Below are 23,503 nucleotides of genomic sequence, written 5' to 3' on the forward strand. Positions count from 1 at the left end.
TCCACCCAAAGCATTTTCCTTATGTAAATGCCATGCTAAGCTTGATCAGAATTAAATATGTGATTCCTCTGTGCTTCCTGTAGTGATTTCTGTGAGAGGGCACATATACAGATGGCTCCTGCCTTCCAAATGCAGTGCCTGCAAAGGGGATCAAATTGCAGGTGGTCACTGCTTTGACCCAAGTGTTTGTCACTCGCTTGGCACCCTGATGGTGCTCACTCAGCTGCACTGCATGGCCATGGAACCGCGCACCTTGGCAGGTATGGGCACGTGCACATGTAGAGGCCTTCCATCCCTTCATCCCTGGGGTCGGGGTGGTCTTCCTGCCAATTAGACAATACTCTTTCTGACTCACACAAGACCACCCAAACTGTCATAATCAAATGCTCAGTTCTGTGTTTTCTAACTTCCCTGGTGGGAATTCACAGGTGTGGCAAGGTTCTGGTAGGCTGGTTCTGGGTGAAGTGTACGTCCTGCATAGCATTTCTCATTATCACCCAACTTCCACCTGTACTTTTTTAGAAGCATGGCCTTGCCCAGTAACTGTACGGGACTGGTTCTGGGGTCAGAATGTCCGACTCTTGAGAACCCATGACTGTAGCCTGCCAGCCCTCCTTGGGATTCTTGAGATAAGAATGCTGGAGTGGGTTGTCATTTACTTACCCAGGGGATCAACCCGACCCAGGGATTGAACCTGGGCCTCTAAAGTTGCAGGCAGATACTTGACAGCTGAACCACCAAGGAAGCCCACAGGAGAACAAGTGTGAAAGGAGAGAGAGGGCCCCCACATCACCCCTTCCTGCTCCTGGCAGTTTTAACTCTCGTCTCAGTCCCCCTCTGACTTCCTGAACCATCCTGCCACCCACAGGTGCCCACACAGATGGCGCCCAGCAGGAGGGCCCAATGCCAAGGTGTCCAGGGGACCTTCCTGCATCTGGCCCCCTGGGTGGTGACGCCTGGTCCCCCAGCACGGAGCCAAGATTACAGAGAAGTCCCCTGTGTCCCCCCTCAAAGCCTGACTCAGGACTGCATCACAGACCCTGTCACCTCCTGTCAAGTCCCACCTCTACTTCTGTGAACCCAGAGGTCTGCAGAGACCCATGTGCCCTGTGGCCCCAGGAGGGCACCGCTGCCCCCTGGGGAGGGTGAGGGTGCTGGGAGCCCTCCAGGGCAACGTCCGGGGGACGAGCCCTGCTGGGAGCTGGGGAGCAGGCCTGTCCAGGGAGCATGGATGGTGCTCAGGCTGCCTTCTGTGGGCTGTGCGGCCTTGGCCGTGGCCTCCCAGAGCCCGGCTGCTCTCCTCTGAGTGATGAAGGGGCTCAGTGCCTCATGGCATTGCATCCAGCAGATGGACAGGGCACGTCCAAGTGAGGGCCAACCCTGAGCCAGGCCCAGGAGCAGTTGTCACTCCCGGGTACATGGTGGTCCCTCCCTGGGTCTCAGTCTCTGCTCCTGGGAGGGGAGGCGCTGGAGGAGGGGCCTCTGAGTCAGAGAAGCCGAGGCCCTGGGGCCTGCAAGCCAGGGTGTCCAGGGTGCGTCCAGGGTAGCGGCCAGCCAGTGTGCCCCAGCACAGAGGGAGGGGCCAGGCCCGCGGGGAAGCACTTAGTATCCCACCCGGCTCTGTGCCCTTGGCTGCGGCTGCCTCCGGTGGAGGCGGTACTCAAGAGAAGGCCTGGCCAGCAGGCCTCAATGCAGGTGAGGAAGCTAGCCAGCTGAAATAAAACTTGTATATAAGGGGCTAAACTTCTTAGGACGACCTGTGGTCTCTGAGCGGCCAGGACACGCGCATGTTTCTTGGGGCCTGGCTGCACTGGAGAGTCCCCTTGTCCCTTCCGTGTGCCCAGGACCCGCACTCATCTCTTGGGGACCTCGCCCCCTCTGGTCCCCAGGAAGGTCTGATCGCGCTGCCACCCGCGCACCAGGCCACCTCGGGGATGCGGGTCCGTGGGCGCTCTGCCGAGGGCGGCCTCCGGGTACCTGACAGTCGCACATCGGTGTGGTGGCGGCCATGGTGCCCGCGGCCCCGCGTCCGCGGTGGTCTGCGCGTCGCCGCGCCCTTCCGCGCGGGGGCGGGGTGTCGAGCCTCGGGGGCGGGGCTGGGGGCGGGCGCGGTCCCCCTTCCACTACTGGCCTCCCACACACCCGCAGCGCCAGGAGGGTTACCCTCCCGCGGGGGGAACCCAGGGCCACCCCAGGCTGGCAGCTTTGGTGTGAGCCCCCACCTACCCGATCAGACAGGAGCCAGGGGCGGCAGGGGCGGCAGGGGCGGAGGGCGGGCGTGGGAGAGTGGGTGGGATGAGGGAGTCCCTTTCCATGGGGACCCCCCTGAGAGGTGACTGCAGGGACCCCTGGGAGGCAGAGGAGCCCTGGGGCAGCGGTCCCTTTGAACAACAAGTGGGACCAGGGGCCGTGCTGTAAGGGTCCCGACCCTGGATGCCTCTGTCCTGGGTGTGGCCCGGACAGTTGCACAGGGCCTCACACTTAGAAGGACCCCATGCTCGCTTTAAACCTCTGCTGTGGTCATCTTGAAATTCTTGACCATCTTTGAACAAGGTTCCTACATTTTGATTTTGCACAGGGCCCTGAAAATCATGTAGTCAGGCCTCTGACAGCCAATGCATTAGCACGTGCATCTTTTCTGAATTCCCCACAGCACACCACCTCCATGGCCACTAACCCCAAACTGAGTCAGGACCAGCTCACTCACATACTGAGCGTTCTTGCAGCAGGCAGGCCTGTGCCTTTGGTTTCCCTTGACCCCGCCTAAGAGGCCCCTGATCCTTCAACCCTGTCCACCTACAGTCTATCTCCCTCACCGCAGGAGGATGCTTCCAACCTGGAAATCAGATCAGGTCCTTCCCCGCTCAAAACCCTCAAACACTTCCCAACCCACTTGAGATAAAATTCAAATACACGACCATGGTCTCTGAGGCCCAGCTTGCTCTGGTCACTGGCCGTCTCTCCAATGACATCGTCTACCACTTCCTCTCCTCTCTGCTTACTCAAGCCCACTAACCTCTCTCTTTCCTGCCTCCCTGCATTTGTACTTACAGGTCCCTGTCCTAGTTATGCCCTTCCCTAGCTCTTTGTGGGGCATGCGCCCTCATTTCATGCTGATCTGTTGGCTTAGAGGGCACCTCCTTGAAGAGGCCTTCCTTGATTCCCCATCTCACTGTCATTCATATCTCTACCTGCCTCATTTGTCTTCATATCACTTATCACAGTAAAAGCCCACATGGTATGTCATGTTTGGATTATTTTTGATTGTCTTTTACCCCCATTATAATGGAAGTTGTATGGGAACTAAGCCTAGGGCTGATGCCTAGGAAAATGCTGGGTATAGTGTAGCTGCTTGTGAACTCTGTATGTAATAACTATAGTTCAATGAATTAAGGGAGAATGAAAAGGGGAAAAATCATATATAATAAGGAATAATCAGGGATAATAAGAAAACAAATAATTAGGTGACAGATGTAAGTTCAGATATATCAATCATTACATGATCTGGTTCAAGATGGCAAAGTAGAGGGATGTGGGCTCATCTCCTCCCGCAAGAGCACCACAGTTGCAACTAGCTGTTGCTGGAACCCACCAAATAAAGATACCCTGTGTCTAAAGACAAAGAAGAAACTGCAGTGAGATGGTAGGATAGGTGCAATCAAGATCAAACCAAATCCTATACCTACTGGGTGGGTGAGCTACAGACTGGAGAACAATAATCCCAAAGAAGTTCTCACACTGTTGTGAAGGATTTAAACTCCATGTCAGTCTTGCAGCCTCGGGATCTGATAAAGGGACTGGGAATGCCCAGGGAATCTGGCCTTGAGGGCCAGCGAGATTTGATTAAAGGAGTTCCAGAAGGGTGGGGGAAACAAAGACTCCAGTCTTGGAGGGCACAAACAACATTTCGCCTGCATCCAGATCCAGATGAGAAAAGCACTGACCCCACAAGAGACTGAACCAAAACTACCTGCTAGTGTTGGAGGGCCTCCTGTGAAGATGTGGGTCATCAGGGGCTCACTACAGGGACAGGGGCACTGGAAGGTCCCCCTTGGCGTAAGCCCTCTTGGAATTCACCATTAACCCACCATAGAGCTTGCAGTGGCGCTGGAGTGGCTACAAGAGATACCCCGCATGAAGAGATACCCCACGTCCAAGGGCAAAGAAGCCCCAGCAAGATGGCAGGAGGGGCGAGTTCGTGCTTAGAATCAAACCCCATTCCCGCCAGAGATGCTCAGAAGGCTCAAACCTACCTTGTGGGCACCAGGACCCAGAGACCCCACAGAGACTGAGACAGAACTGTGAGTGTCTCCTGTGGAGGTACGGGTCAGCAGTGGCCTGCCTCAGGGGCAGGGGCGCTGGGTGCAGCAGACCTGGGTAAGGCATAAGCCCTCTTCGAGGAGGTCGCCATTAACCCCACCATGGAGCTGCCAGAACTCACACAGGACTGGGGAAATAGACTCTTTGAAGGCACAAACAGAACCTCGTGCACCAGGACCCAGGAGAAAGGGGCAGTGACCCCGCGAGAGACTGACCCAGACAGGCCCGGAGGGGGGGGGGGCCAGGAGTCTCCAGGGGAGGCGTGGGTCGGTGGTGGCCTGCTGCGAGGTCAGGGGCACTGGGTGCGGCAGTGCCTGCCTGGGACCTTTTGACGGAGGCCGCCATGATCTTCATTACTTCCACCAGAGTTTAACCCAGGTAAACAACAGGGAGGGTACACAGCTCCACCCATCAACAGAAAATTAGGTTAAAGGTTTACTGAGCATGGCCCCGCCCATCAGAACAAGACCTTTCCCCCTCAGTCAGTCTCTCCCATCAGGAAGCTTCCATAAGCCTCTTATCCTTCTCCATCAGAGGGCAGACTGAAAACCACAATTGCAGAAAACTAACCAATCTGATCACATGGAGCACAGCCTTGTCTAACTCAATAAAGCTATGAGCCATGCTGTGTAGGGCCACCCAAGACGGATGGGTCATGGTGGAGAGTTCTGACAAAATATGGTCTGCTGGAGAAGGGAATGGCAAACAATTTCAGTATTCTTGCCTTCAGAACCCCATGAACAGTATGAAAAGGCAAAAAGATAGGACACTAAAAGATGAACTCCCCAGGTCAGTAGGTGCCCAATATGCTACTGCAGATCAGTGGAGAAATAACTCAAGAACGAATGAAGGGATGGAGCCAAAGCAAAAACAGCACCCAGTTGGGGATGCAACTGGTGATAGAAGTAAAGTCCGATGCTGTAAAGAGCAGTATTGCATAGGAACCTGGAATGTTAGGTCCATGAATCAAGGCAAATTAGAAGTGGTCAAACAGGAGATGGCAAAAGTGAACGTAGACATTTTACAAATTAGCGAACTAAAATGGACTGGAATGGGTGAATTTAACTCAGATGACCATTATATCTAACTGTGGGCAAGAATCCCTTAGAAGAAATGGAGTAGCCACCATAGTCAACAAAAGAGTTTGAAATGCAGCACTTGCATGCAATCTCAAAAATGACAGAATGATTTGTTTATTTCCAAGGCAAACCATTCAATATCACAGTAATCCAAGCCTATGCCCCGACCAGCAATGCTGAAGAAGCTGAAGAGTTCTGTGAAGACCTATAAGACCTTCTAGAACTAACACCCGAAAAATATGTCCTTTTCATTATAGGGGACTGGAATGCAAAAGTAGAACGTCAAGAAACACCTGGAGTAACATTTAAATTTGGCCTTGGAGTACAAAATGAAGCAGGGCAAAGGCTAATAGAGTTTTGCCAAGAGAATGCACTGGTCATAGCAAACACACTCTTCGAACACAAGAAAAGACTCTACACATGGACATCACTAGATGGTCAATACTAAAATCAAATTGATTCTATTCTTTGCAGCCAAAGAAGAAGACGCTCTATGCAGTCAGAAAAAACAAGACAGGAGTTGACTGTGGCTCAGATCATGAACTCCTTATTGCCAAATTCAGACTTAAATTGAGGAAAGTAGGGAAAACCACTAGACCATTCAGATATGACCTAAATCAAATCCCTTACCATTATACAGTGGAAGTGACAAATAGATTCAAGGGATTAGATCAAATAGAGTGCCTGAAGAACTATGGACAGAGATTCGTGACATTGTACAGGAGGCAGGGATCAAGACCATCCCCAAGAAAAAGAAATGCAAAAAGGAAAAATGGTTGTCTGAGGAAGCCTTACAAATAGCTGTGAAAAGAAGAGAAGTGAAAAGCAAAGGAGAAAAGGAAAGATGTACCCATTTGAATGCAGAGTTCCAAAGAATAGCAAGGAGAGATAAGAAAGCCTTCCTCAGTGATCAGTGCAAAGAAATAGAGGAAAACAATAGAATGGGAAAGACTAGCGATCTCTTCAAGAAAATTAGAGATACCAAGGGAACATTTCAGGAAAAGATGAGCACAAGGACAGAAATGGCATGGACCTAACAGAAACAGAAGATATTAAGAAGAGGTGGCAAGAGTACACACAACTATACAAAAAGGATCTTCACAACCCAGATAAGCATGATAGTGTGATCACTCGCCTAGAGCCAGACATCCTGGAATGCGAAGTCAAGTGGGCCTTAGGAAGCATCACTACGAACAAAGCTAGTGGAGGTGATAGAATTCCAGTTGAGGTATTTCAAATTCTAAGAGATGATGCTGTGAAAGTGCTGCACTCAATATGCCAGCAAATTTGGAAAACTCAACAGTGGCCACAGGACCGGAAAAGGTTAGTTTTCACTCCAATCCCAAAGAAGGGCAATGCCAAAGAATGCTCAAACTACTGCACAATTGCACTCATCTCACACGCTAGCAAAGTCATGCTCAAAATTCTCCAAGCCAGGCTTTAATAGTACGTGAACCGTGAATTTCCAGATGTTCAAGCTGGATTTAGAAAAGGCAAAGGAACCAGAGATCAAATTGCCAACATTTGTTGGATCATCAGAAAAGCAAGAGAGTTCCAGAAAAACATCTACTTCTGCTTTATTGACTACACAAAAGCCTTTGACTGTGTGGATCACAACAAACTGTGGAAAATTCTTCAAGAGATGGGAATACCAGACCACCTGACCTGTCTCTTGAGAAATCTGTATGCAGGTCAGGAAGCAACAGTTAGGACTGGAAATGGAACAACAGACTGGTTCCAAATTGGGAAAGGAATAGGTCAAGGCCGTATACTGTCACCCTGCTTATTTAACTTATATGCAGAGTACATCATGAGACACATGGAATCAAGATTTCTGGGAGAAATATCAATAACCTCAGATATGCAGATGACACCACCCTTATTAGGTGTGAAGTGAAGAGGAACTGAAGAGCCTCTTGATGAAAGTGAAAGAGGAGAGTGAAAAAGTTGGATTAAAACTCAACATTCAGAAAACTGAGATCATGGCATCTGGTCCCAATACTTCATGGCAAATAGATGGGGAAACAATGGACACAGTGACAGCCTTTATTCTCTTGGGCTCCAAAATCACTGCAAATCTTGACTGCACCATGAAATTAAAAGACGCTTACTCTTTGGAAGGAAAGTTATGACCAACCTAAGACAGAATATTAAAAACTAGAGACATTACTCTGCCAACAAAGGTCCACCTAGTCAAAGCTATGGTTTTCCCAGTAGTCATGTATGGATGTGAGAGTTGGACTATAAAGAATGCTGAGTGCTGAAGAATGGATGCTTTTGAACTGTGGTGTTGGAGGACTCTTGAGAGTCCATTGGACTGCAAGGAGATCCAACCAGTCCATCCTAAATGAAATCAGTCCTGAATATTCATTGGAAGGACTGATGCTGAAGCTGAAACTCCAATACTTTGGCCACCTGATGCAGAGAAGACTCACTGGAAAAGACCCTGATGCTAAGAAAGATTGAAGGCAGGAGGAGAAGGGGATGACAGAGGATAAGAAGGTTGGATGGCATCACAACTCAATGGACATTAATTTGAGTAAACTCCAGGAGTTGGTGATGGACAGGGAGGCCTGGAGTGCAACAATCCATGGGGTCACAGAATCGGACACAACTGAGCTGACTGAACTGACTGAGAAGTTGTAGATCCCAGTGTTGGTTTGCCTCAGACCAAGTAACTAACAAGGAGAGAGTGCAACTCCATCCATCAGTAGATAATTGGATTAAAGCTTTATCAAGCAAGGCCCAGTTTTCCCCATGGCCAGTTCCTGTCATCAAGAAGCTTACACAAGTGTCTCAGCCTCATCCATCAGAGGGCAGACAGAAAAAGCAAGAAGGACAGTCTGACAGCAGTTAAATCAAAAACCATATTACAGAATGTTAATCAAGATGAAGGGCTTCCCTGATAGCTCAGTTGGTAAAGAATCTGCCTGCAATGCAGGAGACCCCGATTCGATTCCTGGGTCAGGAAGATCTCCTGGAGAAGCGATAGGCCACCCACTCCAGTATCCTTAGGCCTCCCCTGTGCTTCACCTGGTAAAGAGTCCCCCTGCAATGGGAGAGACCTGGGTTCGATCCCTGGGTTGGGAAGATCCCATGGAGAAGGGAACAGCTACCCACTCTAGTATTCTGGCCTGGAGAATTCCACGAACTGTACAGTCATAGTCAAAGCTATGGTTTTTCCAGTAGTCATGCATGGATGTGAGAGCTGGGCCATAAAGAAGGCTGAGCACCGAAGAATTGATGCTTTTTTGAACTGCAATGTTGGGGAAGACTCTTGAGAGTCCCTTGGACAGGAAGGAGATCCAACCAGTCCATCCTAAAGGAAATCAGTCCTGAATATTCATTGGAAGGACTGATGTTGAAGCTGAAACTCCAATATTTTGGCCACCTGATGGGAAGAACTGACTCATTGGAAAAGACCCTGATACTGGGAAAGATTGAAGGCGGGAGGAGAAGGGGATGACAGAGGATGAGATGGTTGGATGGCATCACTGACTCAATGGACATGAGTTTGAGCAAACTCCGGGAGTTTGTGATGGACAGGGAGGCCTGGCGTGCTGCCATCCGTGGGGTCACAAAGAGTTGGACATGACTGAGCGACTGAACTGAACTGAGAGTCCATGGGGTCACAAAGAGTTGGATGTGACTGAGCAACTTTCACTTTCAATCATGATGAAAAAGCAGAAAGTTATGTCCTATATGAAGGGACAAGATAAAACCCCAGAAAAACAACTAAATGAAGGGAAGATAGGCAACCTTCTTGTAAAATAGTTCAGAACAATGACATTCAAGATGATTCAGGATCTTGGGAACAGAATGGAGACAAAGACTGAGAAGATTTTAGAAATATTTACCAAAGACCTAGAAGAACTAAAGAACAAAGAGAGATGCATAATATACAAGATGGAATCAGTAGCAGAATAACTGAAGCGGAACAATGAATACATGACCTGGAGACCAGCATGGTGGAAATCACGGCAACGGTGCAGCATAGAGAAAAAAAAAATGAAAAGAAATGAAGATAGCCGAAGAGGTGTCTGGGACAACATTAAATGCAACAACATTCACATTATAGGGGTCCCACAGGGAGAAGAGAGAGCGAAAGGACCTGAGGAAGTATTTTAAGAGATAATAGCTGAAAACTTCCCTAACATTGGAGAGGAAATAATCAACCATGTCCAGGAAGCACAGAGAGGCTGAGGCAGAATAAAGCCAAGGAGGAACACGCCGAGACACATAGTAATCAAGCTGAAAAAAATTAAAGACAGAGATAAAATAGTTAAGGCAACAAGTGAGAAATGGCAACATACAAGGGAACTCCCACCAGGCTATCGGCTGATTTCTCAACAGAAACTCTACAAGTCAGAAGGGAAAGTCATGATATATTTACAAGGATGAGAGGGAAGACCCTGCAACCAACAATACTCTACCCAGCAAGACTCTACATGTGATGGAGAAATCAAAAGCTTTCCACATAAGCAAAAGTTGAGAGAATTCAGCACCACCAAACCAGCATTACAATAAATGGTAAAGGAACTTCTCTAGGCAAGAAACACAAGAGAAGGAAAAACACTACAGAAAATAAACCCAGAACAATTAACAAAATGGTAATAGGGTCATCAGTTCAGTTCAGTCTCTTAGTTGTGTCCGACTCTTTGCGACCCCATGGACTGCAGCACGCCAGGCCTCCCTGTCCATCACCAACTCCCGGAGCTTGCTCAAATACATGTCCATTGAGTTGGTGATGCCATCCAATCATCGCCTCTCTTTTGTCCCCTTCTCCTCCTGCCTTCAATCTTTCCCAGCATCAGGGTACTTTATAATGAGTCAGTACTTTCCATCAGGTGGCCAAAATATTGGAGTTTCAGCTTCAGTGTCAGTCCTTCCAATGAATATTCAGGACTGATTTCCTTTAGAATGGACCGGTTGGATCTCCTTGCTGTCCAAGGGACTCTCATGAGTCTTCTCCAACACCACAGTTCAAAAGCAACCATTCTTCAGCACTCAGCTTTCTTTATAGTCCAACTCTCACATCCATACATGACTCCTGGGAAAACCATAGCTTTGACTAGGTGGACCTTTATAGGCAAAGTAATGTCTCTGCTATTTAACATGCCGTCTAGGTTGGTCATAGCTTTTCTTCCAAGGAGCAACTGTCTTTTAATTTCATGGCTGCAGTCAACATCTGCAGTGATTTTGGAGCCCAAGAGAATAAAGGCTGTCACTGTTTCCATTGTTTCCCCATCTATTTGCCATGAAGTGATGGGACCAGATGCCATGATCTTAGTTTTCTGAATGTTGAGTTTTAAGCCATCTTTTTCACTCTCCTCTTTCACTTTCATCAAGAGGCTCTTCAGTTCCTCTTCACTTCACACCACATAAGGCTGGTGTCATCTGCATATCTGAGGTTATTGATATTTCTCCCAGCAATCTTGATTCCAGCTTGTGCTTCATCAGCCCAGCATTTCACATGATGTACTCTGCATATAAGTTAAATAAGCAGGGTGACAATATACAGCCTTGATGTATTCCTTTCTCAATTTGGCACCAATCTGTTGTTCCATGTCCTGTTCTAACTGTTGCTTTTTGACCTGCATACAGATTTCTCAGGAGGCAGGTCAGGTGGTCTGGTATTCCCATCTCTTGAAGAATTTTCCACAGTTTGTTGTGATCTACACAGTCAAAAGCTTTGGCATAGTCAATAGATGTTTTTCTGGAACTCTCTTGTTTTTTCTATGATCCAACGAATGTTGGCAATTTGATCTCTCCTTCCTCTTTTTCTAAATCCAACTTGAACAGCTGGACATTCTCGGTTCACATACTGTTGGAGCCAGGCTTGGAGAATTTTGAGCATCACTTCACTAGCATGTGAGATGAGTGCAACTGTGCAGTAGTTGAGCATTCTTTGGCACTGCCCTTCTTTGGGGTTGGAGTAAAAACTGACTTTTTCCAGTCCTGTGGCCACTGTTGAGTTTTTCAAATTTGCTGGCATATTGAGTGCAGCCCTTTAACTCAGCTGGAATTCCATCACCTCCGCTACCTGCCGGGGTCCAGCCTTGACAGGATCCAGGGGGTACCCTCAGGATGAACGGTGTCGGCGAGAGAGAGAGAAGACACGTGAGACTAGCCTTGATAGGGCCAAGTCTGTGAGGGAGAGAGAGAGAAAGAGAGAGAGAGAGAGAATGACCAGACGGGGGTGTTTGCAGGGTCTGGCAGAGTCTGGCAATGCTTTATTTTTTACCATGGCTTTTATACCCTAAATTAGTACATTTCTAAGGGGAAGATAGTTTAACATTACGTCAGCTTGTTCTTCATGAAACCAGGGTGTTTTCTGCATACTTCTTTGTTTATGAGGGTCTTGTACATTATCTTCTGGCCTTGGGGCCTATTAACATTTTATACAAGTCAGGTGAATATAAACCTATTTTCTGTTTCTCTGGTGACCTTAACTGAAAGGTAGCAGTCTCATAGGGAAACAGTACAGAGTAGAAGTATAACCTTGTTAACACAAAAATTAATCCTTCTGCAGAAGTTGTCAGTTGCGTTTATCTAAGAAGTTTACCCCACACTGACTCTGTGACTTTGGTGAGGCAGCTTCTGCCTAGCACTCCTGGCTGACAATTAACAACCATTTCATTGTTACCACACTAGGGCTAAGTTCTTATTTTTCTAGATTTTTAACTATATTAACAATGGTTTCTATAACACAACCTTAGCACATTAAAAGCAAAAACACAGTAAGCAAAACACAGCAAGCAAAACACAGCAAGCAAATCTCAACCCAATAACCACCTATAGAATAATTTTTCTTATGTTTTCTAATAGGACTCCTTTACCCCTTAAAAAGGTTCTATGTCTATTAGGGCTTTTATATAATCAGGTTCTTTATGCTATTTTATGATTAGGATATTGTAAGCAATCATGCATATTAGTACCAAGGGCATAAATGCATTTGGCTAACAAACTACCAGCAAAGGAGTTTAAATTAAAACACTCCTTTCACCCTAAATAATTTCATAAAATACCACCACCCAAAAAACTTATAAAGTTCTAAATTGATTCTTATTTGGAAAGAAATCTGGGAAGGCCTTCTGCCTATGTTACAGAAATTAGGGAGTAGTCTATTAAAGCAAGCATCAGAAGAACAGATACCATCTTTAAGGTGAGCGCCGGGGGCAGCTTTGGGGCAGCTTTTCGGAATCCCTGAAAACCTGATCCGCCTTGCCCATCAGGCTTTCTCCCCATGACCTTGTCATGGGTGGGATCTCATGAGCTAGCCTTTTCGGAATCCCTGAAAACCTGATCCGCCTTGCCCATCAGGCTTTCTCCCCATGACCTCGTCATGGGTGGGATCTCATGAGCTAGCCTTTTCGGAATCCTTGAAAACCTGATCCGCCTTGCCCGGCAGGTTTTCTCCCTCACGACCTTTTCATGGGTAGGATCTCGTGTGCTGGCTCCCGGCAGCTACCTTCATGCGTAGTGATGCTTCCTAAGGCCCACTTGACTTCTCATTCCAGAATGTCTGGCTCTAGGTGAGTGATCACACCATCGTGATTATCTGGGTCATGAAGATCTTTTTTGTACAGTCCTTCTGTGTATTCTTGTCACCTGTTCTTGATATCTTCTGCTTCTGTTAGGTCCGTACCATTTCTGTCCTTTATTGTGCCCATCTTTGCATGAAATGTTCCCTTGGTATCTCTAATTTTCTTGAAGAGATCTCTAGTCTTTCCCATTCTGTTGTTTTCCTCTATTTCTTTGCGTTGATCACTGAGGAAGGCTTTCTTATCTGTCCTTGCTATTCTTTGGAACTCTGCATTCAGATCTTTCCTTTTCTCCTTTGCCTTTCACTTCTCTTCTTTTCTCAGCTATTTATTTGTAAGGCCTCCTCAGACAATCATTTTTCCTTTTTGCATTTCTTTTTCTTGAGGATGGTCTTGATCACTGTCTCCTGTAAAATGTCATGAACCTCCATCCATAGTTCTTCAGGCACTCTATCAGATCTAATCCCAGAATTAGTTTGTCACTTCCACTGTATAATCATAAGGAATTTGATTTAGGTCATATCTGAATGGTCTAGTGGTTTTCCCCGCTTTCTTCAATTTAAGTGTGAATTTGGCAATAAGGAGTTCATGATCTGAGTTATGAACAGCTCCTGTCTTGATTCTGTTGACTGTATAGAGCTTCTCCATGTTTGGCTGCAAAAGATATAATCAGTCTAATTTTGGTGTCGACCATCTGGTAATGTCCATTTGTAGAGTCATCTCCTGTGTTGTTGGAAGAGTGTGTTTGCTATGAGCAGTACATTCTCTTGGAAAAACTCTGTTAGCCTTTGCCCTGCTTCATTTTGTACTCCAAGGCTAAAGTTGCCTTTGGCCTTGTATAAGGTCATACATATTGATAATTACTTTAAATGTAAATGGATTAAACGCACCAACCAAAAGACATAGAGTGGCTGTGGGTGAAAACATGTTCATGTATACACTTCCAGCTACCACATCACTCTGCTTGACCCACCCACAAATTGTATCTAATTATTTTATATTGTTAACTTAATAATGTTCCCGTTATGGATTATAATTATAATTATCTTTTATTTTTGGTCTGGCTATTGATTGTGAAAACTGATAAACATCTTTTACAGTTGTGATTATATAGCTATTGCTCACCAAATACCATTATATGATAATTGGTCAACAGAAAAATAATAGAACTCTATACCACCAAAATTAGGATCTAATAGAAAAACTTGTCATAACTTTTAAAAATTCAGAGGCATATCAGAATTATCTTGAAATTTTTTGAAGAATACAAACGGTCAGGTATTGCCTTTTTTCTCTAGAGGTCCAGATATATTTCTAATGAGCTGCCGCTGCTTAGTCACTTCAGTTTTGTCTGACTCCATGCAACCCCATGGACTGCAGCCCACCAGGCTCCTCCATCCATGGGATTCTCCAGGCAAGAATACTGGAGTAGGGTGCCATTGCCTTCTCCTTCTAATGAGCAGTCATGTTTAAAACAACTAGACTATAGGATGATCCTTCACTTTTATCTAGTTGCTTCACTTTTTCTATGTCATATTTAGTGCTTTCATCTCATTTAGTTTATGTTCTTCAATTTTTTCATCTTTTTTTTCTTTTGATGTTTTTTCTCAAGCCTTTATCAAGTGTAGTAGAAAGGCTTTTGTATACATATAATATATAATTATGTATAACATATATTTTGGAAAACTTACAAGTTTTGACTAAGAAAGTTTTTGCCTAATGAATAAATTTGCCTAATAAAAAAATTATCACATTTTTATTTCACTTGACTTAGCATGAATAGAATGCTAGATTTCTAATTAAAAATAGACAAGCAACAAGCAACAAAGGCTTACTGTATAGCATAGGGAACTTTAGTCAGTATCTTGTAATAAAATATGGAAAATAATTTCAAAAATAATATTTATGTATTTGTATAACCGAACCATGCTGCTGTGGACGTGAAACACTGTAAATGAATGATACTTTGACAAAGTATATACACTAAAAATAATAACAGTAAACACATGAAATGCTGAGAGTAATTACACTAAATGAAAGTGGTCTTTTGTTGTGGTTGTTCACTGGCTAAGTCCCATACTATTCTTTGCCATCCCACAGACTGCACCTTGCCAGGCTCCTCTGTCCCAGACAGTCTACCATAGAGTGTGTTCAAATTCATACACATTGAGTCAGTGATGCAATCTAACTGTCTCATCCTCTGTCCTCCCTTCTTTTGCCTTCAATCTTTCCCAGCATCGGGGTCTTTTCCAATGAGCTGGCTCTTCTCATCAGGTGACCAAGTATTGGAGTTACAGCACTAGACCATCCAAAGAATATGCAGGGTTGATGGTCTAAATAACTCAATTAAAAGGCAGAGCTTGAATGAGTGGATAAAAGAGAAAAATTCTATTAAATGTGGCCTATAAAACACCACTTATAAACATAAAGACATGAATAAGTTGAAAGTAATTGAATGAAAAAAACAAATGCCACACAGACAATATGCATGAGAAGGCATGTGTGGTCATTTTATTCTACATCAATCCCCCCCACCGCCCACCGCCCTGTTTTAGAACTAGAAACTAGAACTAGAAAACACTGCAGACTATACATAGATCTAAGGAACAGCACCACCCTTCTTGACTTGACTCCCAAACAGAGGACAGTACACCCAACAACAGTGGAAGGCACATTCTATTCAGGTGACATGGGACACACAGATGGACCTAAGACGGACCGCACGGTGGACTCACACGAGTCTCAACTCGTTCGAAACGGTAAAGGATCGCACAGAATATTCTGTGACCATAACAAAACTGAATTACAAATCAATCTGTGGGGATTTTTACAGAAACTCTTAAGTATCTGTAAGTGAAAGTGTAAGCTGAATTCACAGGGCAAACCCAAGGAGAGGAAATTAAACGACTGATTTCCAGGGCGGCAGGAACTCCACTGACCACGCTGACCCAGGCCACCGTGGCCCCCGAACCCCACGCCCGCCGTGACCCCGGCCCGCGCCCCGGCCGCCCCGCGCCGCACACGCCTTGTCCGTTGGCCCTCCGCCCTGCGCCGCCGACGCAGCTCGCACCGGGCGCTGCCATGGGGCCCGGGCCGGCTCTCCTGCTCCTGGGCCTGGGCCTGGGCCTGGGCTGTGGGCCTGGCCGCCAGCCTCCGCCCCCGGCTCCCCCGCAGGCGCCCGGCTCGCCGTCCCGAGACCTCCCCGTCCCGACGCCCGCCTCGGCCCGGCGTTCCCCTTCCGAGACCCAGGCCCTCGTCCAGGCGCGGGGCCCGGAGGCCGCGCTCCTCTCGGTGAGGGCCTCCCGGGACCCTGGGGAGCGGGGCGCAGGCTTTGGCGGCCTTGGAGCCGGCCGCGCCCGCGTCAGCCTCCGGGCCCGCGCGGCCCCGGGTGGCGGCATCTTCCTGAGCGGCCGCCGCGGCCTCTGCCTGCCGGCCGGGCGTCCCGCGGGCCTCGCGCCGCGCTGCCTCCGCGCGCACGTCCAGCTGCGCGCCCGCCGCGCCGCCGCCACCGCGCCCGCGCCCGCGCCGGTGGACCTGCAGCTGTCCGCGCCCGGCGGCCGGCTCTCCCTGCGCTGGCTGTCCCACCTGCCGCGCTCGCTCGGGCCTCTGGAGTGGACATTCCGTCTCGGGCTGCTCGGGCCTGCGGCCGCCGAGCACCACGCGTTGCCCCGTCGGGCTCTGCACCGCGCCCGGCGCTCCTACCCGGGATTCGTGGCCCGAACCGAGTGTCCCACGGACGGACCCACCCCGGTCTTCTTAGAAGCTGTCAGCCCGAACAGATCGGAACCCGCTGAGTCCTCGGTGTCCTGTCAGGTAACCCGACCGTCGCTCTGTAAATTGGACCCTGTGCGGATAAATAGGAACGACGATAAACCGGTCCGACTGACCAGGGACATGGGAGACACCTTCAATGCAACAGTCAACCTCTTCTGTCCACTCCAACAGTACTATCTGCGGATGTGGTATATCTATCCCGTGCCCTATGTAGGAGCCGTGCCTGACTGGAGTAAACCTCTGAGAAACCCACCGGTCAAGTTAGGTAGATCTGCAACACTGTTGATTATACCCCCATATTCTTTCACTTGGGGAATATATCTGTTTAATTTGACGGTGGTTGTCAAAACACGGGATCCCCGGGTTCCAGGGCAGAGCGACTCAGATAGCATCTATGTCATCATTTATAGACGTCCCCTGAATGCTGTTATTTCAGGGCCTTCCAACATCACAGTTAATTTCACAGATGGAGTGACTCTCAATGGAAATATGTCTTCTGATCCAGAGGAAACAGACCCTCTAGAGAGAGAGAGACTTAAGTTTCTCTGGTACTGTACCACAGACTCAAGAGACTATGATGGAGAAAACATAACAGTGATAAGCAAGGAAGTTTGTCTCCCGGAGCAGGTTGATCTCAAGTGGACATTGGCCTCTGGTCCTATTCTCACACTTTCTCCAGGAACACTTCAAGGTGGCCGTGTATATTTTTTCAGACTGGTGATCCAGAAGACCGGCAGGTCAGCATTTGCTGATGCAACACTGCACGTGCTTCAAGGAGCCCCGGTAGCAAGCATCTCATGTATTGAAAACTGTGACCAGGTTTTGGTTTTATCAGAGAGATTCTCGTTGTCTCTGGATTGCACAGGTTGTACGGCAGGCCGAGATGTCTATTGGTGGTCCATTCTGACGTCGTCAGGTCAGGAGGTGCCTTTTGACTGGACGGGGCAAACGTCAACAGGACGGAATGGTGCTTACATGTCTATAAAAGATTTTGCTTTCTGGAATTTCAGGGAAGATAAGTTTTGGATTTCTCTAAATGCAGCAACCTGGAGTGGAGTCACCTTGGCCTTAAGGTATCCTTTTGTTATTCACCATGTGCCAGTAACCACAGACTGCAAAATTGTTCCAGAGAAAGGAATTTCCTTCATTACAAAGTTTGTTGTCATTTGTACTTGTTTCAAGGATAAGAACATTGTTCTTACATATAAAATAATAGTTCCTGATGTACATGGTTTTGGTGAAATCAGTTCTTTGAAAGAGAATAACTTTGGGTCCGTCCTATATTTGGGGAAGAATTGCACATCACCCCCTTCCTTTCTCCCTGTTGGTGTGTTGGACAGTCATTATGCCTTGAAAATAATAGCTCAGGCATATAATACCTCTCTGGGAGCTTTTTCTCAGGTGAACTTGTATGCCACTGTGTGGCCTCCCACTGACGTAAACTCATCACTGACTGTGCTGGAGGAGTTATCCAACTTCACCATGGGACCAAATTCTTCCCTGTCTGCTTTGCTTCAACAGCAGGATTTTCTAAATGCAAGTTATTTAATATATGTAATAGCATCTGTCTTGAATAACATGAAAACCAATGTAAGTCTTCAAGCTGAGAAAATTAAACTCCGAGAACACCTTTTCAATCAGACACTCATTCTTCCTATAAACACTTTGGTGAATATTAGCCAGGTGGTCATGGCTGTTACTAAATTAACAGAGAAAACCTCTGAGATCAATGCATTCTCTCAGAAACTGGCCACGGTGAGGACTTGGCAAGCAAGCCAAGCCCTCCAAGATAGTCATCAGAGAGATAAGCGCATTTCTTCTGAGCAAATAGAAAGTGTGTGCACTGGAATATTAACAACCTTGTCTAATATCCTGAAACTGCTGGTTCATTATGAAGTCTTCGAAGAGCCTTTCCACGTGGTTGAATCTCTAGCAGACACAGTATTGGCTGTGAAAGTGCCAGAGAACGAGACCACTGCCTTGAGGACCTCCAACTTTAGAATGTATGTCAAGAAAACAGAAAAGTGGAATGTTACCAAGTTCTTCAGCACCCAGAAGCACTGTCAGAATTGCTTTTATCCCACCCTAAACGTGAACAGCATTCCTAGTCTGCCTGCCAACGCTCCGATTTCCACGATGTTTTGTGAATTTGTGGATGACCCTTTCCCTTGGCTAAATTATGGGGAAAACAGTTTGACCCAGGTGGTTGGATTCCGAATGACAGGAGTCGAGGCCACGGGTGACGGGATTGAGATCCTACCTGATGCAGTGGAAGTGTATCTCATCAGGAAAAACCTGAGCTTTGGAACTTTTAATCTCACGGTGGGACCCAGCTCAGAGCCTTATGCAGTGGATGAATCATTGAGAAAGACGACAGGGGCGTTTAGCTTTGTTGTGGACTGTACAGCAGGGAGGGACGTGTTGATCCACATCATGGCAGAAGTGTCCGTGTTGTTCACGGTGTCTGTGTACGCGGGCCATGAGATCACACCCAACTCTTTGATGACCAGCTACCTGGTGCCCCATGAAATCCCTCCAATTGCCAACGAGAGTGACCTGTTTGACCCGGAGTGTCCGGTGAAGGAGGCCCGAGTGCTCTGTCTCCCCGCGGCCCTGCTGCAGGTCATAGCTCAGCGAACCGCTTCCTCCGAGTGCACCGTCGGTGTGCTTCTACAGGCACCTCGCTTTGTCCTAAAGCCCAATAACAAGTTGGTGAGAATTTCTGTTTTCAGCAGTGAATGCTTGGACATGTTCGGGATCCAGAGCGATTGGAGAGAAGATACCTGCATTGTTGGAGAGAGGACCACTTGGCAAAGAGTGCACTGTGTCTGCAAGAACCTGCGGCGGGCCAAGCGGCAGCTGGATATAATCGAACAGGCCAACCTTCACCTGCGCACCCACTATTTGACGGCCAAGGTGATCGTGGTCCCTAACCCTGTGGATTTACAAGTGGAGGCAGTCAAGAACATAACCCCAAACCTTGTGACCCTCTTCACTGTACTTCTCATTTTGCTGTTATACTTGGTCCTTGCCTTCTGGGCCTTGCACAGAGATGAAACAGACCAGTATCTTAGGAACCATGTGATAGTTCTGCTTGATAATGATCCTTATGATAATGTGTGTTACCTAGTCACTGTTTTTACAGGAAGCCGTTGTGGTTCTGGGACCAGGGCCAATGTCTTTATCCAACTGCATGGAACCAAAGGTAGCAGTGATGTGCACTGTTTAAGCCACCCACAATTTACAACTCTCTACCGAGGAAGCATCTGCACTTTCCTCCTAGCAACAAAAAAGGACTTGGGGGACATCCATTCCCTCCGTGTGTGGCACAACAATGAGGGCAGGTCTCCTGAATGGTATTTAAGTAGAATCAAAGTGGAGAATCTGTTCAGCAGACACATCTGGCTCTTCATGTGCCGAGAATGGCTTTCTATTGACACCTCTCTGGATCGAACCTTTCACGTAACCCCCCCAGATAAGCCTCTGAAGAAAATGGACTTTTTCCTTATAGATTTAAGTTACAAGCTGAGAAGAAGCCACTTGTGGTTCTCTGTTTTTTCTGGTGTCATTTCTGCACCGTTCAATAGGTTCCAGAGGCTGTCCTGCTGCTTAGCCGTGCTGTTGTCAATGCTTATGTGTAATATCATGTTCTTCAATCTAGAGAAGGAGAATGAAGGAGAGACACAAGAGTGGAGGTTCATTGAGTTGATGGTGATCGGATTGCTAAGTGCCTTTATTACCCTCCCTGTGCAACTAGTGATCACATCTTTGTTCATGTATTCCCAGAGGAGACCTCAGGTGACTCTAAGTGAGGTCACTCCTCGGAAACATCCTTTGAAACCGCCAGCAAGCGAGCACTGGGAAGAACGACTGGGAAACTGGCATGCCTATGAAATTGCCAAGGCAAGCTCCCAGGAACCTGTTTCTAAGAGACATCGTGCAAAACCCAAGGCTTCTGTCAAGGTCACCTCTAAAAGACAGCCCCTGGCCACGCAAGCAGAAAGCAAGGTCTCTCCCATCAAAAGCAAGGTCTCCCGTACCCAAAGCAGGATCACCAGAGCCCAAAGCAAGGTCTCTGGAGCACAACACCAGGTCTCCCACACCAAGGGAAGAAATATAAACACTAATAATCCAAACATTGAAGATAATACAAATGTTTCTGTGGAGAAGCAGCCTTCCCAACCAGGTTTGGCATCGCATAAAGAGAAAAGCAGGATTGTCCTGCCGCGATGGTGTGTTTGTGTAGCCTGGGTATTGGTTTTTCTCATCTGCAGTATATCCTCCTTCATCATCATATTTTATGGACTTGGTTACAGCTACGAAAAGTCAATAGCATGGCTGTTTGCATCATTTTGTGCATTCATTCTCTCAGTCTTTCTAGTGCAAATGTCTACAATTATATTTATCTCAGCCTATAGAACAAGTAAGGCCAAGTATGGTAAAAACCTTTCATGGATCGGCAACTATCGCTTCACTGAGATCAAGCTGCACAACACCTGGAAGGACCCAGAAGAAATGCAAAGAAGCCAGGCGTACGTCATGGAGCTCCGAAACTCAAGGATGTACCAGCCTCTCACCCAAGATGAAATCACAATATTCAAAAGAAAGAAGAGGATCAAAAGAAGGGCTTTCCTGTTCCTGAGTTATATCCTCACCCACTTCATCTTTCTGGCTCTCTTGCTGAGCCTAGTCACAATCCTACGCCCCACTGACAGCTTTTACTACAATCAGTTTATTCGTGACCAGTTCTCTGTGGATCTGGCAGGCGTGACCAGGCTGGAAGACATCTATCAGTGGCTGAATGGGGTGCTGTTGCCTCTGCTCCACAATGACCCAAATCCCACGTTTCTGCCTGACAGCTCCTCTAAAATCCTTGGCCTGCCGCTGATGAGGCAGGTGAGGGCGCAACCTGGAGAGATAACGTGTCTGCCAGCCAAGAAATTTGTGGAGGGCAGCCTCAAAGGAGAGATTCGCTGTCACCCCGAATATGGGATGGACCCAGAAGACACAAAAAACTACTCTGGGTCATGGAATAAAGTTAGCAAGCGGGACACTGACAAGACGACCAAAGGGTTTACTTATAAGCCTCCAGAGAAGAGATGGGCGTACACTTCCCATGGGCTGCTGCACACCTATGGTTCAGGAGGGTACGCCTTCTACTTTTTTCCGGCAGAGCAGCAGTTCAATTCCACACTGAGGCTCAGCGAACTCCAGAAAAGCCACTGGCTGGATGAGAAGACCTGGTCTGTGATTGTGGAACTGACCACCTTCAATCCAGACATCAGTCTCCTCTGTAGCATCTCGGTCATCTTCGAGGTCTCTCAGTTAGGTGTTGTGAACACTAGCCTGAATGCTCACTCCTTCTCGCTCACTCATTTCAACAGAAAAAACTCAGCTGACTCAGCAGAAAACTACTTGTACTTGGCCATCTTCATTTTCTTCCTTGCCTACACTGTTGTCGAGGTTTACGTAATCACACAAGAAAGGACTGCCTACGTGCAAAGTGTATGTAATTTGCTCAACTTTGCTCTAAAATGCATCTTTACCTTGTGGATCGTGCTCTTTTTCAGGAAGCACTTCTTGGCCATTGGTGTAGTTCGGGCTTACCTGTCAAATCCCGAGGATTTCATTCCCTTTCATGCAGTGGCTCAAGTGGATCACACCATGAAGGTGATTTTGGGTTTCCTGGTATTTCTGACGATCCTGAAGATGCTCCGGTATTCCAGGGTCTTTTACGATGTGCGTCTGGCTCAGAGGGCCATCCAGACTGCCCTTCCCGGCATCTGCCACATGGCATTGGTGCTGTCCGTGTATTTCTTTGTCTTCATGGCATTCGGCTACTTGGTGTTCGGGCAACACGAGTGGAACTACAGTGACATGATCCACGCCACACAGACAATATTTTCCTACTGTATCTCAGCTTTTCAGAACACTGAATTTTTCAATAACTGGGTTCTCGGGATCCTCTTCCTCTCATCTTTCGTACTGGTGATGATCTGCATATTGATCAACTTATTTCGTGCTGTGATTTTGTCTGCCTATAAGGAAATGAAGCAGCCCGTATATGAGGAGCCCTCAGAAGAAGTGGAAGCCATGACTTACCTGTGTCGCCGGCTAAGATCTGCTTTTTGCTGCCTGTGCTTCAAACCCAGGGCAGAAGACGAACCCAAGTTCCTCATCAACATGGTGTACGGGCATCCAGAGAAGAACAGCCGCCACTACCTGGGGCTGAAGACCAGGAACATTAACGGGAAGAAAATGGTTTACCTCGTCGTGTGATCCAGGACAGTGTCAAGACCCACAGGCAGGTTTCTCCCCAAGGCTCAGTTTCTGGGATCAAGGAATGTTTAGTGGCTCAGTTGTGTTTTCTCTCCACATCCTTCACAGTGCACACCCCCACGTCTGGACACATCTGCCGTGGTGGCCTCCACTCTTGGGACTTGAAAGGAGGGTCAAGGGCAGTGTGGCCTCTGCGGAGAGAGGAGGGCGACCATCTGTGAGTCCTGGGTTCATCTCCCTTTTTCTTAGAAGTTGCTGTCTTTGGCACCGACTGCAGTTTAGAGGGTTAGAGACCTAGATTTGGGGGAGGGAGCTTTAAGGGCCCCCAGCCTCATCTCAGCTTGTCAGAGCAGCAGGTGAATGCTCCTGCTATTGTGGTCCCCCTCTCCCCGAGGCTGGGCGGCCAGGGCTCGTGGTTCTGGGCGGAGCCCAGGCCCCTCAGTCCTGCTGGCCCTTCCCTTTGCTGACGGGGCTGCAGAGCCTCCCCGCCTCCTTACTCCCCTCTCC

At 47.6% G+C, this 23,503-nt stretch overlaps 1 protein-coding gene across 1 annotated transcript; it reads left to right on the forward strand.

Moving 5' to 3' along the window:
* The first annotated feature begins 208 nt into the window (after positions 1-208).
* LOC122423871 (polycystic kidney disease and receptor for egg jelly-related protein-like) lies at positions 209-23,119 on the forward strand. The gene is made up of 7 exons (XM_043441318.1): positions 209-260; positions 869-949; positions 1,120-1,145; positions 1,444-1,695; positions 1,890-1,994; positions 15,896-20,725; positions 20,810-23,119. The coding sequence occupies exons 1-7, from the start codon at positions 209-211 to the stop codon at positions 22,994-22,996; spliced, it is 7,533 nt and encodes a 2,510-aa protein (XP_043297253.1). The 3' UTR covers positions 22,997-23,119.
* Positions 23,120-23,503: the final 384 nt, after the last annotated feature.

This window comes from Cervus canadensis, chromosome 21 (assembly GCF_019320065.1).
Source record: "Cervus canadensis isolate Bull #8, Minnesota chromosome 21, ASM1932006v1, whole genome shotgun sequence".
Lineage (NCBI taxonomy): Eukaryota > Metazoa > Chordata > Mammalia > Artiodactyla > Cervidae > Cervus > Cervus canadensis.